The sequence below is a fragment of the Phyllostomus discolor genome, chromosome 5, assembly GCF_004126475.2.
Source record: "Phyllostomus discolor isolate MPI-MPIP mPhyDis1 chromosome 5, mPhyDis1.pri.v3, whole genome shotgun sequence".
In the NCBI taxonomy this organism is placed as follows: domain Eukaryota; kingdom Metazoa; phylum Chordata; class Mammalia; order Chiroptera; family Phyllostomidae; genus Phyllostomus; species Phyllostomus discolor.
Window position 1 is genome coordinate 153731368 of NC_040907.2, and position 16686 is coordinate 153748053.

Sequence of the window (16686 nt, forward strand, 5' to 3'; positions counted from 1 at the left end):
ATCTGTAAATGTAAATAAATAGGGCAATATTGAATATTGAGATTTGGAGGTGGAGACAACTGTCAGAAAACAATGACACAACAAAAAGTTTTGGCAACTTTATTTAAGCTAACAAACGAATTTTAACTCTACAAAGTTATAAATTAATTTTAATAGGCTTATCCAGATGGTCCATTTGGAAAATGGATAGGCTGATCTGTTGAAAATTAAACTAAATTTATCTCTCTCATACTTCAAACTGAAGCAAGAGAGAGAATCGTGCCTATTAAGTCCAGCACATACAGATGGACCAGCAGGTCACACATGGGACTAATCTGATTCATTTTAAAAATAAATGCATACATTATTGAATCATTTTCTACTTGCAAGATCTGTTGTGTGCAGTATTTGAAAGAAACGCTTTTTAGCAGGTTCACTTCACCCTCTCCACTTTAATTTAACCATTTTTGTCTTTTTTTCCCTTCTGGTGCTCCAAAATGATTTTTCTGATTCTGTCAGTGTTTAGATCCAAGCTCTGGAGATTAATTAGGTCAGGAGGCTCTCCCCACCCCCTTTCTTTGTAAAGGGTTTTATCTCCATTCTCTTTGTGAAGAGCATGAACTCAATGTTCTTGGAAAGAGAAATGGCCTTTAGAAACGGGGAAGTAGGAGATCCTCCTGGGGCCTTTGGAGTCTTTTAGCTTCTGGGTGTTTTAACAGCCCCATGAATGCAGATTTGTAAATTTATTGCAGTGCCATCTGGTTTTTTGCTTGAACCAGATTACTGTTGGCTTGTGTCTGTCTATTGTGGTGGTCACTCCCTAGGAGCTCGCCCTCTCCATCGTAGAGAAGAGTGATGAATAACAGGGGTCAATAGAAGCGGGTCACAGGGCAGCTGTCCAGGACTGCCCTGAACTTGATTACCCCGCTGCCAATTTTTTAAATGTTGGAGATAATATATAAGCTGTTCAAACTCCCTCTTTTCTCTGTTGCATATGACAATAATGAAATGCCATTTGCTTGTGTTGTCTTCTTCCCCGCCCCCACTTTAGAAAGTTAATATAGGTAAAAAGAAGCCAAGGCTGCCTTTTTAAAAACCTGGTATTGATGTAAGTGGGATTTGCCACATGGAGGCCAATACTTAACTTGAGATTCTCTTGCACATATTTCTAATGGGATTTCAGGAACTCTTGTGCCATTGATTTTAAAATGCTTAGTTACATTCTGACAAGTTTAGTGATATTTTAAACTAATTTTATAGTTTATATATTTTATTCTAAAGTGTGCTTTTACCATTGTTGATACAGAATGACTACTGTGTGTTAACTTGGACAGCTATATAATTATTGGAGAGTATTATTATAATTCTTACAGACATTAAAAGGATAATAGATATTATAAACCACTTTAAACCAAAAATTTGGCAGCTTAGATGAAATGGATAAATTCCTTGAAAAATACACAACACAAGGTGAGACAAAATTTGAATAGCCCCATGTCTATGAAAGAAATTGAATTAACTATCAAAAGGCCCATATGGCTTCACTGGTGATTCTATCAAACATTTAAGGAATAAATAACACCGATCTTACACAAATTCTTTCAGAAAATAGAGAAGAACAGTTCCTGATTTGTATTGGCCACCATAACCATAATTCCAAAACCTGAAAAAGACATTAGCACAAAAAGAAAATATGGAAGGAGAAAGTCAGGAGACACCACTTCCTGCATCATCCAGTCATTTCGTATCCCTGCTTTTCCATTTCATTTCCACCCTCAGGAGGCAGGAAAGTTGAGTGGGAGGAGCAATGTATCCTTTTAACTTGCTAATAATCTTACAGATTAGTTTTTCAGAATAATCTTACATTTTGGCATTAAGTATGAACTTTTATTTAAAGGATGTACAAAGTAGCTACAATTTTCTTTCTACTTTTATTCCTAAAGTGTGAAGCCAAGGAAACCATAGCAATTGTTTTTACAGCCTTTATTCATATCTGCAAACAAGGGCAAAGGCCTGGGAGGATACATGAAAGTACTCATTGCTTTGTAAAAATGTAGCCTTACAACATGCAACTCCTTCTTTCCTTCATATTGGCGCTAATAGGATCTGTCAGCCCTGCCTTTCTCTGTAATTGAGTAAATTGTGACCTCTGTCTAATCCTTTCCCCACCCCCATTCCCTTTGTGTGTGTGTCCACTTACCATCCTGAGAACGTGGGCAGTGATAAATAAAGCATTGAGTAGAGCTCTCTCATCGCTTTGAAAGCAGCATGATGCCAGCCCTCTAGTTATATTTCTTTAAGTGTTTACGTTTTTCTGTATTCTTTCTCTTGTGTAGCTGGAACCCTGGGGATGCAAAGCCATGAGAGAGGCCAAGAAGCTAACAAAGTAGCTGTCTCCCTTGTTAGCTTGTTCCTTTATTCTTTAAAAACAAGATAAAAACCATCTGGCTCAGGGCATTACATTTTCCTCCCTCATGCACCTCTATAGATGGAGACTTCACCTGCAGTGAGGGTTTACATTGATTAGGGAGGGAGCAGTAATTCAAGCTTCCATCCTCTTCAAGGATACTTTGCAGTCTTTAAAGGTGCTGGCCCACTGAGTTAAACTGTCAAGGGAGGATAAAAAAGTATCTTCATCCCAGGAGGTAACAGCTGCCAGGTTTTCAACACCTTGCACGCTGTTGGAAAAATGTCACAATTGTCAGCTGAAAGAAAAATGACTCTGTTGTCATGTTCTGTTAATGACTGGGCCTTATAAAAGGAACTATTTAAGTCTTTAAAAGGAGTAAGTAGCTGTTTTCCTTGTCCACCATACCCATCCTCCCCCAATTCCTGTTTTTCTAAACATTACCTTGGAGGAGATCCACCAAAAAACAAAACAAAACAAAACAAAACAAAACCAGCAGTGAAGAACTTAAAGTGAAAACATCCCAGGATAAGCATGAAAGTGATTGGCATAGTTCCTGTATACAGTTGGATGACTAGGAGGAAAAAGTGTATCACTGACACAGAAAATGACATTATAGTGTGTATTAACACAACAACAACAACAACAAGTCATTCATAAGCCAGTGAGCTGAGAGAAAGCATACTGTATTTCTGCTCTTTGGAGGACAATTTGTTTTCAAGCAGCATCCAGATGGGTGAATACCATGACATTTCTTTTTTCAAGAGAGCCACTTCGTTTCTTTCTTTAAAAACAAACTCACTGATTTACTTCCTTTAATAGCTCTGCAATGTTCGTGTATGATTGCATTCCCTTCTTTCCAATTTGATTGATGGGGGGAAAGGTTTAATGAAGTCTCTGATATCAGGCAGGCAGGATTTTTTTCTATTTGTTTTAGGTTAGTCATTTTAATTGTATTGAGTAATTAGAAGGTATACATAGCCAAGGGAGCTTTGTTCTGATAATTGCTCAAGAAAACCCATTCTCTATCTGCTGCTGCTTTTTGTTAAGACATTTCTCCCCCTAGTGGCAATAGTAAGCACTTTGACTTGGCAGTAGGCAAGGTGTAATTGCAATGTGACAAACTATACTTAAGGGACTATCTTGTAAATACTTTAGTTTGGGGGGTTGGCATTATTTCATCATATATGTATGCTTTTTTCCTCTACGAAACTTCCTACCTCTTTTTTTTTTTTCCTGAAGTGCTTTGGGCTTTGGATGGAAAAAAAATAGCCTGAGATGTTTATTAAAAAAAAAATCACAGTGCATCCTGGGTAATGTTTTGCAGCTTGACTTAATTTTAGTCATCTGTTTTAATTACCTATTTATAAAAATGCTTTTGAATTTGTAGACATTATTTAATACTTTGGAAGACGTACCTCATTTGAAATAAATAAATAAATTGTATTTATTTTAAACAGTTCATGTAAAAGACCTTAAAGGTAATTAATGTGGGTCTCTTAAGTAAGACAAAAGTGATCTTTCCAAGTCTGATGAAGTGATTTGTTTATTTAACTTCCCACTTCGGCTGAATCCTTCAGAGTCTAATAACTTTTTTTTTTAACATGCTTTGGCAATTTGTGTCTAGCTACAAAAACCCTTCTTCAAAAAGCAGCAATTTAATAACCAGCTTTCTTAAAATTACTTTGAGGAAGGAAGACTATATAGGGGGTTGGTGTTTTGTTTTATTTTTATTTCAGTGTAATCATGCTTTGATAAATTGTGTAATCACTAACTTAGTAGAAAAAATACTATTGAACTCCTGGGTTGCAATGACCATAAAAAGTATATTTTCATATTGAGACTTGAGATATTGTGAATAAATTATAAAGGAAACAGCTTATATGCTGGTTGAAGTCCATATGGGCCCAATTCATTTTGTGTTCAGTGCTAAATCTGGATGTACCATTAAAAAAAGGAGGAGGAGGAAAAGAAAATGGGGTGAGGGGAGTAGCCTATTATGCCCAGTTGTATGGGTCCTTAAAAAAATCTGCCCTAAGAGCAACATGGAATGAAATCAGATATAGCTTTGCATCTATTGAGCGAGATTCAGTAGATCTGTGTGACATTTTTAAAGCCCAGTTCCAGCTTTCCTAGATGTCGCTTTGTAGTTTGCCTTTTCTGTCCCATATTCTTGCTGGGGACTTGATTTAATGTTACCATATATCTGAAGGTCCCCATCTCCCCACTCCCCACCCCGCAATCACCAGCCATTTTCATTATACTATATCTTGTTTTGCTATAGGGCTGCTGAACAGATTTCTTAAGCAGCTTTTTGCAAGGTTAAAAGAATGCAGCCTGGTAACAAGTTTGTGTCATTTTAAATATATACCTTCTAGTAAATAAGGAGAAGTCTGGCAATCAATCCCTTTTAGTGTGTTATATGTTTCACCTGACAACTAAACCTTCTATTGATTAGCCATTACTTTGTTAGATAATCCTATGTCATTGAATCCATTGTAAAAAATTAAACTCTTTAAAATGTTTTACCCTAGCAGCAGTGTGAAAATTGAAAACTTGTTCAGAATTACAGCCTGCTTTCACAAAGGTAGTTTTCAGCAAGGCATCTTACTGGTTTACGCTTATGTGCTTTATATGCAATATAAAAACATATTAAAGTACTCCAACGCAAAACTCTGCCTCTGGTTCAGCAGCGAAGCTACCTTCTCAAATGTTGCATGGGGACAGAACCTATCTTGCTTGCGGCTGTTATGCTCACTATTTTAATTATAGTCTGGAAGGAGTCTTATAATAGTAAAATATTGAAATTTTTAGTCTTCTTATCCCAAAGTATTTAAGAATTGTGATTAGTTTTAGTTTACTAATCTATGTAACTTCCTTGGGAGATAAACAAGATAGTATACCCATTTTACAGATGGAATGTCTAGAAAATAAAAACCTATATATAGCTTTATTCCAGAAACTTCTATAAGCCTAAAATAGGTTTCCTGAATCTATCTAATGTTCTCCTAAGTGTGTTATACTCATTATGAGGACAAACGGAAAAGTCTGTCTACTGTGTAACCACTGCTTGAGTTAAGATATGGAACACTTTCATTACCCAGGAAAGTTTCCTTGGTCTCCTTCCCAGACAGCCTCCCCACCCCCAATGAATCAAATATGATCAGCTCACTGCCACAGATCAGTTTTGCCTTTCCTAGAGTTTCATGTTATAAATTCATACATTTTGGGAGTCTAACATAATAAAGATGTATATAATTCATCTATGCCACTGTAAATATCAGTAGTTTATTCTCTTACTATATATTTCATTGAATAAACATTGGGTTGGTCAAAAAGCCTATTTAATTTTTTCTGTAAAATAAAAGACATTTTTCATTTTTACCGATAACTTTATTGATTTGGATATTTTGAGTATGTCAGCTATCTCCCACTGTTGGCTTCTAGTAGGTAGAGATTGGGGTGCTGCTAAACATCTTCCAATGCATGAGACAGCTCCACAGCAAAGAATTATTTGGCTAAAATGTCAGTACCAAGAAACTTCACAAACCACTTTTGACACATTTGATTAATCATAGCATCTTCTCCACACACTGCACAAATCTTCTTTTGTGTTTCAGTTGCATTTTTACCTGTCTTGAAATAATAAAGCATAATGTGCTGATATCTTCTTCCATCTTCAATATTAAAATGGCTACACAAAAATTCACCAATTTTAGTAAGTTTTTTTTTAATGCACGCTGATATAACAGCTGATACAATACAATCTAATGAAATTGTTTCAAATGAAATTAAAGACAACTAAGCCCTACTAGAGCCATAGTATGGGAAAAAACAAATGAACTTTTTGGCCAACCCAGTATACTATAGTTTATTTTCAGTTCTTCTTTTGATGGACAGACACCTGAGCTGTTTCCATTTTTATAAATGAAGTCGCTATGGATGTTCATATATAAAGCTTTTTTGGTAAGCATGTGTTGAATACATTTTCATGTGCTTATTGGCCATTCAGATATTTTTGATGTATCTTAAGTTTTTTGCCATTTGAACAAATTGCTTTGTCTCCCTTACTGAGTTGTGGAACTGTACTGAGTTCTAGATACTGGTCCTTTGAAAGATATGTGTATTCTGAATATTTTCTTACAGTCTATCTTGCCTATTCATGGTGCGTTTTGATGTTTTCTAATTTTTTAATGAAGTCCATCTGTCAATTCTTACCCTATGATTGTGATTAAATTCTTCTAGGAGCTTTCTAAGTTTTATCTTTTATTTTGAAACTGTGGTCCATCTCTAATTCTGATGCATTGTGATGTAAATTTGGGATTCATTATTTTCCCAGTGCTTTTTTTTTTGCACTTAACTTTATTTCCCTTGTAATAACAAAGATAGAAACATCCCTGTGCTTTTTTATTCAGTAGTTTTGTCACCATTGTTGAAAGGACTTTCCATTCTCCATAGAGTTACATGGCACCTTTGTCAAAATCAGTTGGCCATACAAGTAGCTGTTTAGTTGGCTTTATACATCTATTTCTGAGCCTCCTAGAGAAGAAAGGCTGCTGTTCAGTCAGAGCAAGGGCTGACAGTGGCTAAGGCTCTGACCAACTCCCACTTCAAGTCCCTAACACGACAGAGGATGAGCTCAGGATCCTCTGTTCTTAGAGGTGTGTGTCCCTACACCAAATACAGTCAGTTCTCCATATTCCCAGGTTCTACATCCATCCATTCAGCCAACTGCAGATCAAAGATTCTGAGGGCGGGTGGGGGGGTGGGGGGAATTACGTTGTTTCCGATGGCTACTATGTAGTGAGGCCTGCAATGGTTGCATCTATACTGAACATGTACAGACTTTTTTCCTTGTCATTATTCACCAAATAATATAGTATAACAATTATTCATATGACATTTACATTGTGTTGGTTATTTTACAAATTATGGTAACTAATTTAGAGATGATTTAAAGTATGTGGGAGGATATGCATAGGTTATATGCAAATACCATGCCATTCTATGTAAGGAACTTGAGCATCCAAGGATTTTGGTGTCCTTGTGGGGGAGAGGGTGAGTTGTCTTAAAACAAATGCCCCAATGCCCCAGGATGATTGTATTGTAGCTTGACTATTGTAGCTTTAATATGTTTTGAAAACAGGTAGCGTGAGTCCTCCATGTTTTTATTTTTAATATTTTGTCTATTCTAGATACTTTGCACTTACATTTAAATTTCAGAATCAATTTAGCAAGTTTTTCAATGCTATTGTAAATATTTTCATTCCCTGTTGCTTATTGTAGATACAAAGAATTTTTATCTTGTCTCCTGTCATTTGTAAATAAAGACAATTTCATTTCTTCTCCAATTTATATGCCTTTTGTTTCTTTTTCTTGCTCTATTGGAATATCGAATAGATATGGTAAGAAAACATCTTTGCTATGTTTCCTGTCTTAGAGAGACAGTATTAACTCTTTCATCATTGGGTATGATGTTAGTTGACATTTTTTAGATTTCTTTAATGGGATTGGGTTCTCTTTTGAGTAAAAGTTCCCTTCTGTTCCTACCTTGCTGAGGGTTTTTAAAAATTATGAATGGGTGTTCAATTTTGTCAAATGCTTTCTCCCCTCTTATGTTGTTAATATAATGAATAACGTTAATTGAGTTTAATAAGAATTTCTATGTCTTCATGAGGAATATGTAGTTTTCTTTCTGTTTATTGTGTCAGGTTTTGGTGTCAGGGTTATGCTTGACCTCCTAAAATGAGTTAAGAAGTCTTCACCTCCTCCTCCATTTCCTAAAAGTGTTTATATATGATCTTGGTGTTATTTCATTCTTAAAACTTAGTGTAATTCACCAGTGAAACCATCTAGGCCAGAAGAGGTTTTTTGTTTTTGTTTTTTTGGTGTGTGTGTGGTGGAAAGAATCTAAATATTTTTTAAATTTATGTGGGATGATTTTTAATAACAATTTCCATTTCTTTAATAGATATAGAGCTATTCAGATTTATTATTGTGTCAGTTTGAGTAACTTGTATCTTTTAAGATATGTGTAACACATTGCAATCTATTGACATCTTTTATTTTACTGTTCAGATTATCACATATTGGGAAAATGAGTGCCCCTTTGACATTTCCTCATTCCTTGAATATTTCCAGGCTTATTTTGTATTTTCGTTGTTCAATCCTGCAATCAGCTGTTTCTCCAGGGAGCTATGGTTCCTTTTAGTGCAGAATGTATTGAGAACACAAGATATAAACATTAACTTATATTATATACCTATATTTATACTTTTGAAACCATGAGTTCACATTAATAACCCTAAATCTGATCCAGCACCACAGTTTGTTCTAGATTTCTTCCTTTTCAAATTTATAATTCTTTTTTCTAGTAGTAAGAAGCTTGGTTTGAGGGTTTTTTGTTTGTTTTTTTTCTTTCAGCGCTTTAAAAATGTTCCCTTATCTTCTACCCTTCCTTGTTTTGGTAAAAAGTCTGCCACTATTTATATTGTTGCAGAATCACTTTTTCTTTTGGCTGTTTCAAGGTGTTGTCTTTGTGGTTTTCAGCAGTTTTTACTGTGTTGGACCTAAGTTTTGTTTTCTTTGTTTTCATTTCCCTGGAGTTTGCTGATCGTAGATCAGTAGGCCAGTGGTTTTCACCAAATTAGAGGACTATTTAGCCACTAGTTTTATATTTTTTTTGTGTCTCCAAATAAACATGTGTTAGATCATTGAAAATTGTCCCACAGATAACTAGATTCTATTTGTTTTTTCTTTCTCTCTCTCTGTTCTCCTATTTCAATCATGTCAATTGATCAGTCTTCAATTTCATAGACCTTTTCTTCTGCCATCTCTAATCTGCTTTTAATCCCATCCAGTAATTTTTTAATTTCAGATACTGCACTTTTTAATTCTAGAATTTCTATTTGGTTCATTTTTGGTTTTCATTTTTCTGGTGAAAATTTTCATCTAAAAATTTCCATTGTGACCTTTTTTTTTTTTTTTTTCATTTAAATTGTTGAACATATTTATTATAGCCTCTTTAGAGTCTTTATGTGCTAATTCCTACAACCAGATCCTCTCATGGTCATATTCTGTTTGCTCCTTTTTTTCTTGACTATGGGGCCCATTTATCTTCTTCTCATGTATACAAATTTTGGTTTTTAAAGATAGATTTATTTATTTATTTATTTATTTATTTATAGACAGAGGGGAAGGGAGGGAGAGAAACTTCAATGTGTGATTGCCTTTTGTGCACCCCCCAACAGAGATCTGGCCTGCAACCCAGGCATGTGCCTTGACTGGGAATCAAACTGGCAACCCTTTGGTTCACAGGCCGGCACTCAATCCACTGAGCCACACCATCCAGGACTTTTGTTTGTATTATTATATATTGGGCATTGTAAATGACATATAGAAGAGACTACGGATTTCTTCTATCTCCCACTGATTAACTTTCTGGCTGATAATTGTGACTTCATCGAGTCTGGTTGTGCATCCATTAAGGCAAGTGTGTTTTGATTTTGCACTGAGTCCTAAGACTTATTCTTTATGCAGGGTCTTTCCAAGTTTTCATTGGAAAGTTTGAGGTGCTTATTAAGCCCCTCTAACTTAGTAGGAATCAAATTATAAACTATGTCTTCCCTCATAGGCAGCAGCTAGAGTCTCTGCTCAGATCTTTCAGCCTTGCAACTGTTACTTTCCATTGGAATCCTCGGAGTCTCCCACTCATGTATGTAGCTTGGGGGTTAGCCATGGATTTAAGGGGAATTTATATGCATGTTTTGATGCTTCTTCCCTCCCCCATGGCTTTTTCTATTTTCTATGATTTCTCTTCTCAATTTCCAGCCAGTGTGGTAGCCCTGAGCTCTATCCTCTGACATCTCAAGCCAATAGAGTGTGGCTTTCTAATTGAATTTTAGTCACCCTGTACCAAGTGGACTGGTGAGTAGCACCCTTAGGGGAAAAGCACACAAACATGGACCTTACCCAGCGTGGTTATCCTCTCTCAAAGTCAATCAATTCTTCCCACTAGTTTCTACCTCCTGCCTTTAAGTAGTTATTTTAAAATCTTTTTCTATGGCCCTGGCTGAGGGCTAGATCATCTTCCTGTATACCAAAAGGTTGTGGGTTCAATTCCTTGTCAGGACACATACCTAGGTTACAGGTTCAATTCCCAGCTGGGGCATGTATGGGAGGCAACCGATCAATGTTTCTCTCTTACATTAATGTTTTCTCTCTCCCCACCACTCCTCTCTAAAATCAATAAACAGTCCTTGATGGCGAAGCTCAGTGGATTGAGCACGGGCTGCGAACCAAAGCATCGCAGGTTCGATCCCCAGCCAGGGCACATGCCTGGGTTGCAGGCCATGGCCCCCAGCACATTGATGTTCCTCCCTCCCTCCCTCTCTTTCTCTCTCTCTCCCTTCCCTCCCTAAAAATAAATAAATAAATCATTCAAAAATTAAAAAATAAATAAAATCAATAAACATATCCTCAGGTGAGGAAAACTTTTTTTCTTTTAATCTTTTTTGTATGGTTTACAATTTTATCTCAAAAGAGGTTAATTTAATGCAAACATTTTTACCATTATTGAAACTAGAATTCTTTGGCTTAAAGTTTTATTTTGTTCAGTATACCAATTACTGCATAAATGTCTTTTTAAAACATGGTAAGTTTAGTTTTAAAAAGTTGTGTGTTGTTTGTACATGAATAGTAAACTATTCATGTTCCCCATGAAGTGGTCTTAGTAGTTGCAAAAGAAGTACTGAACCCTGAGCCCAGAATATAAATGTGTCAGCAACTCTATACATTATGTTAAATGAACCAACTTATTCTTTTAAAACATGTGTTTCGAGCCCTGGCTGGTGTAGCTCAGTGGATTGAGTGCAGGCCTATGAACCAAAGGGTTACCAGTTCGATTCTCAGTCAGGGCACATGCCTGGGTTGCAGACCAGGTCCCCAGTTGGGGACCACACATTGAAGTTTCTCTCCCTCTCTTTCTCCTTCCCTTCCCCGCTCTCTAATAAACAAACAAATAAAATCTTCAAAAAAATTAAAAATGTGTTTTGAAATAATTTCAACTTAAATGATATAAGAATAAAATAGTTATGTGGGTTTATTTTTTAAAAGTTGTTTAAATGAAAAACCAATTTCATAATATCTTTTTCTGTTTTTTAAATTTTATTTTTGTCTACTTGTCCTCTTTCCAAAGAATGGTAATTGACCAAATATGAACTATTTAAAATATATATAATCATTGCTGATAAAAATAAATGAATAAATAAGTAAATTGGTGAAAAAGTCATAGCTCTTCCTGACAGAAAAATTCAAGTTAATAAATAGAAAAGGGATAAATTAAAAAAATGACCAATAGACAAGCAAGATCCAGCAATACATATCCAAATTAGTGGGCAAAACTGAAGCAGAGAAAGAATGTTTGCATGGTCTCAAAGTATTTCCCCCAATATTTAGTAATTCCTAAAGGAAGAAATAATAAGCCTATAATTGAGGGTCTTGGCAGATGCAATCTTAGGCAAGTGGTCAAGGTTAATGTCACCAGAAATATTCCTCAAAACACGTCCTGACTTGATACAGTGAGACGAGCATCACCTCTGTGTTATCCTTCCTAATAGTGAGTAACCTCAATCTGATCATGAGAAAACATGAGACAGACCCAAACTGAGGGACATTTCATAGATGAATCAGCACTCTTCAAATGTGGCAGTCGTAAAAGATGAGATTCTAACAGGTCAGAGGAGACTGGGAGACAGGATAACTGCATGCAGTATGGGATCTGGGGCTAGATCTTGAACAGAAAAGGGGCACTCATTAGTGGGGAAAGTGGGGAAACTCAAGTTCTTTATATTGTGCCACATTAATTCCTTAGTTTTGATAAATACTCTGTAGTTGTGTAAGACATTCATTCACATAAGGGAAAGTTGGGCGAAGGATACACAGGAACTCATACCTATTTTTGCAACTGTTCTGTATGTCTAGAATTTTTTTACAAATGCATTTCTTCCTATTGTTAGTTTTAAAAAATCACCTGTGTCTTCAGATTTTTCTTTTCAGTTTCAACGTACACATTTATACCAGTAATTCTCAGAACGTTCCTACACTAGCAGCATCAACATCACCTGGGGGCTCGTTAAAAGTGCACATTCTCAGCAGCTGTGGCATGGGGCGTAGCAATCCGTGTTTTTACAAGCCCTCCGGATGATTCCAATGCATGCTAACGTTTGAGGACTATGATTTGTACCATCAGTAAAAACTTAATACTAAAGGGAAACACTTTTATTAATATATTGGCCAGTTAATATTTGCTTACCATAAAGTATAGCCAGTTTTGTTTTTAATTGTGGTAAAATAGATGTAACATATTAGTCACCTAAAAATGTATAATTCATTGCTATTAAATATGATATATTCACATTGTTGTGTAACCATCACCATCATCTATCCCCATAACTCTTCGCCTTATGAAACAGGCTCCCTGGACCTGTGAAGCAGTAACTTCCCATTCTCCTCCTCTCTCAGTTCCTGGCAACCACTGTTCTGCTTTGGTCTCTATGATTTTAACTACTCTAAATATATAAGTGGAACCATACAGTATTTGTCTTTTGCAATGGGCTTATTTCACTTAGCATAATATCCTCAAGGCTCATTTATGGTGTAATATGTGTCATAATTTCCCATCCTTTTTAAGGCTGAATACTATTCCATTGATTGTATATGCCACATTTTGCTTATCCTGTAACCCATCAGTGAACACTTGGGTTGCTTCCACATTCAGCTTCCGTGATACACAATATACAAGCATATAACTCCAGTACTGTTTTCAGTTCTTTGGGGTATGTACCCAGAAGTGGAATTGTTGGATCATATGGTAATTCTATTTTTAATTGTTTAACTATCACCTTGTTTTCCAGAGTGGCTATACCATTTTACATTTCCACTGATGGCACACAAGGGTTCCAATTTCTTTATATTCTTGCCAACATTTGTTTTCTGGTTTTTGTTGCTATTGTTTTTACTAATACTCACCCTAATGGGTACGAAGTGGTATCTTACAGTTTGATTTGTATTGCTCTAATCATTAGTGATGTTGACCATCTTTTCATGTGCTTGTTGACCATTTGTATGGTCCTTTGCCCATTTTTGAATAATTAATACCCCCACCTTCCATACATTCAGTGAGCTACTGCTGCTCATATACTTGTTTATAGGCACATCAGTGGCTTTTGTGGGCTTTTACTTTCTTTGCTTTCCGCTGTCTACCTTGTCCCTCAGGGCTCATAAACCTGGAATTTACATATGGAATCTATTTATGTGTTGATTTTGAGAAATAGGGCAGAATTTTAAAACTACATATGATAGTATTTTAATAATTAAACCTGTTTCCCAAAAAAATTCTCTTTACAGACTTATAACAGCTGTGCCAGAATCTGCTTAAACCAAGAAACAGTATGTCTAGCGAGCACTGCTATGAAGACTGAAAGTTGTGTGGCCAAAGTAAGTAATATTACTCATTGTCTATTATACCACATCGTAACGATGCCTTATCTGTCGACATCTTCACTCACTATTGCTGTTACAGACTCTTCAGGATTTTATATTTAAAAGAGAATATAGCAGGCATCATTTTATCCAAAAATTAGACCACAAGTTGGAATCTCCATCTCTTCAATCCAACAGAGTTTTCTGATTACGTATTCTGGTCACGCTTTGTTCTAAATCACATGTGTTTCTTGATACTAGTTATGGATTATTACAAACAAGGAAGTTTTATGTAAGAAAACATACGATTATTTTTCTAAGTTCATGATTTTTAAATGTAATTAAGTATAGTATACATCATTGCAAAGATTACGAAATATGCTACAGAAAATCTAATTATTATACCATTATTATGATTTATTAAGTGGCTTAATGGTAGGAATATTCCTTTTGGTGACCTTGATTTGAGTGGACAAGTATATTTAAATCATGTATATGAGGTATCTCTTTCTTATGTATAAATGTGTGCCATATCTATAGCCTAGATTAAAAAAACAATTTTATATATTAGAGAAGTCTTAAAATCTAATAATTGTATCAACTATGACTCAAATTTTCTAAGTATCTCAAATTAATCAGCAGCTTTGACCTAAATTTGGGTATCGACCATTTTGATTATTCCAAATAAGAAAAATTCTACAATGGGCTCTGTTTTTAGACTTTTCCTTTGTATATCTACAAAATGACTACCTTCAATAACTATTTTGTCACTGTTACAATGTTTCCTACTTAGTAACTACTTAAATTTAATCTCTTGTATTGTACACTTAGCCTCTCAATTACTTACTGTTATTATTAGAACCAGGGCTGGTATCATGTAGTTGCCATCCTTTGCTACAAAAATCAAAGGACAGCGGTATTTTTTATTATTTCTATTTTATTTCTTAAAACATGCAGTGGTTTCTAGACCTACTTTATCAACTGAAAATATATCATAGGGAATATGATATATGATATTTTTTCATATATTCATTCAATGGAAATGATCCACATAAGAAATATCAGGATTTATTAAGAATTATAGTTAAAAAAGTCATTTATGTGTCTTTTAAATTAGAATGTCTTAATGATTTGCTGTAAAATATGAATATTATAAATTATATATTTCATTTTTCAGTTATTAGGTTACAACCAGCAAGTACTGATTGGCCCTATTTTATAACCAGCATGTGTACGTTGAGATGGGGGACCAATTATTTAGGCCTTTAAAAATAATCTTGTCCCCTCTTTGGCCATGCTGCTTTCAGTGTCATCACAAGTGGGTGACTTCTGGCTAAACAAGGTAAAATCTTAACATGAGCACATACCCAAGGACAGGGTGACGATTTTAATGAGTTTCATTGAGAGCTGGCCAAGTGAGCATCTGTTCCTTTTGTCTTGTTTATACTTTGTACGCCAGGATCTCTAAGCTGCGTAGTTACATTGGTGTGTGTCTGTATGATGTGGTGGGGTTTTTGTTTTTGTTTTTTTTCCTCTCCTACCCTCTATTTCTGTGGTGCATGGTTAGAAATCTCCTGGCATCTGGCACAATGGTTTAATTTCTTCAATGCTCTTGGGTGAGGAAGTTTGCTCATTGCTGCTAATCGGTCTGTTTCCCTTGCTCCCAGATGGTGACCCTCTCATCCCATTCTTGCTTATTTTAACATTATTCTGACATCTCTACCCTTTCCTTGATTTCTTAAATATCCTAATTTAATAATGATTGCTATCATTTTCTGTTGGAACCTGCCTAACTTTCTGGTTCCTTTTATTGGTCTATATCCTGTCTTCTGGTTAATTTCTTCAGAGTTGACCCAAATAAACAGTTGACCAATGGCAAATAAAAAACACGTAGCTGAGTTTTTCTTTCTTGTAACAGCCTTCAATGAGGTACCGATAACATGGGAATAGGGAAATAATTTCACCTTTTTCATTTACATGTGTTAGTATATCTCATGATTCTGTGCTGTTTCTCTTGGCTTTTTTTATTGCCTGACCTTTGAAAGGTAATGACTTGCTACTATTTTTGTAGGTCTGCAACCTTGTCCCTATTTCCTGCTCTTCACTTTTAGCCCTTAACTGAATAGTTTCATCTGCTATACTTGATATGGCTGCAGTGGTTTTTAACTTGGTACAAGTGTCTGTTAATGATTCAGACTGTACTCCACAGTGGCCTTGAATGTCCAGCCACCTCCATGTGGGAGCAACTGGAATATAGTGATATCAACTGTTTTTGGCTCTAGTTCAAAGCAGTCAATTCTGGTTGGAGTGACTTTGGTTTGGGTGGCGATAATGAAATCTAAAACCTTACTACTGGGTACTGTTTATATGCGTTTTAGACAAAACTTTTAATACCAGTTATTCCCTTAAACATAGCGATGTTGTTGTGTTTGGACCCCAACAGCTACATTGTATGTGACTCCTCCTTGCCAGAAATATCTTACAGTAAGTGTTTTACAATAGGCCTATGCAAAGGGACCTGTTACTCTTATTTCAAATACAAGAAAACAAAGTTGTTAGACAAACTACAGTCACCCTAGGTTAATATAATCTTCTGAGCCTCTAACTTGAAGAGTAAGGCCTAAAACAAGATTTAAAAATTAAAATGGAGGAGGGATCATTTTGTCTGCATAACTTAATTCAAGTAATATTTGGAGGCACTGAAATGTCTTATTTTTTCCCAAAGCCTTCCTTCTTATTAATTATAGCCCTGTATCTCATGAAATTTGTGTTTAAACATGATGAGCTTTGTATTTATTGTTGCTTTAAATGGACAGTCA

General features: G+C 35.5%; 1 protein-coding gene across 7 annotated transcripts in view; it reads left to right on the top strand.

Moving 5' to 3' along the window:
* BTRC (beta-transducin repeat containing E3 ubiquitin protein ligase) overlaps positions 1 to 16686 on the top strand; it is a 212962-nt gene that overhangs the window by 130368 nt on the left and 65908 nt on the right. For all 7 annotated transcript variants that reach the window (XM_036027179.1, XM_036027180.1, XM_028511781.2 and 4 more), the window contains one exon: positions 13793 to 13882. In XM_036027179.1, coding sequence (XP_035883072.1) covers positions 13793 to 13882 — 90 coding nt within the window. The remainder of the gene's footprint in view (positions 1 to 13792; positions 13883 to 16686) is intronic.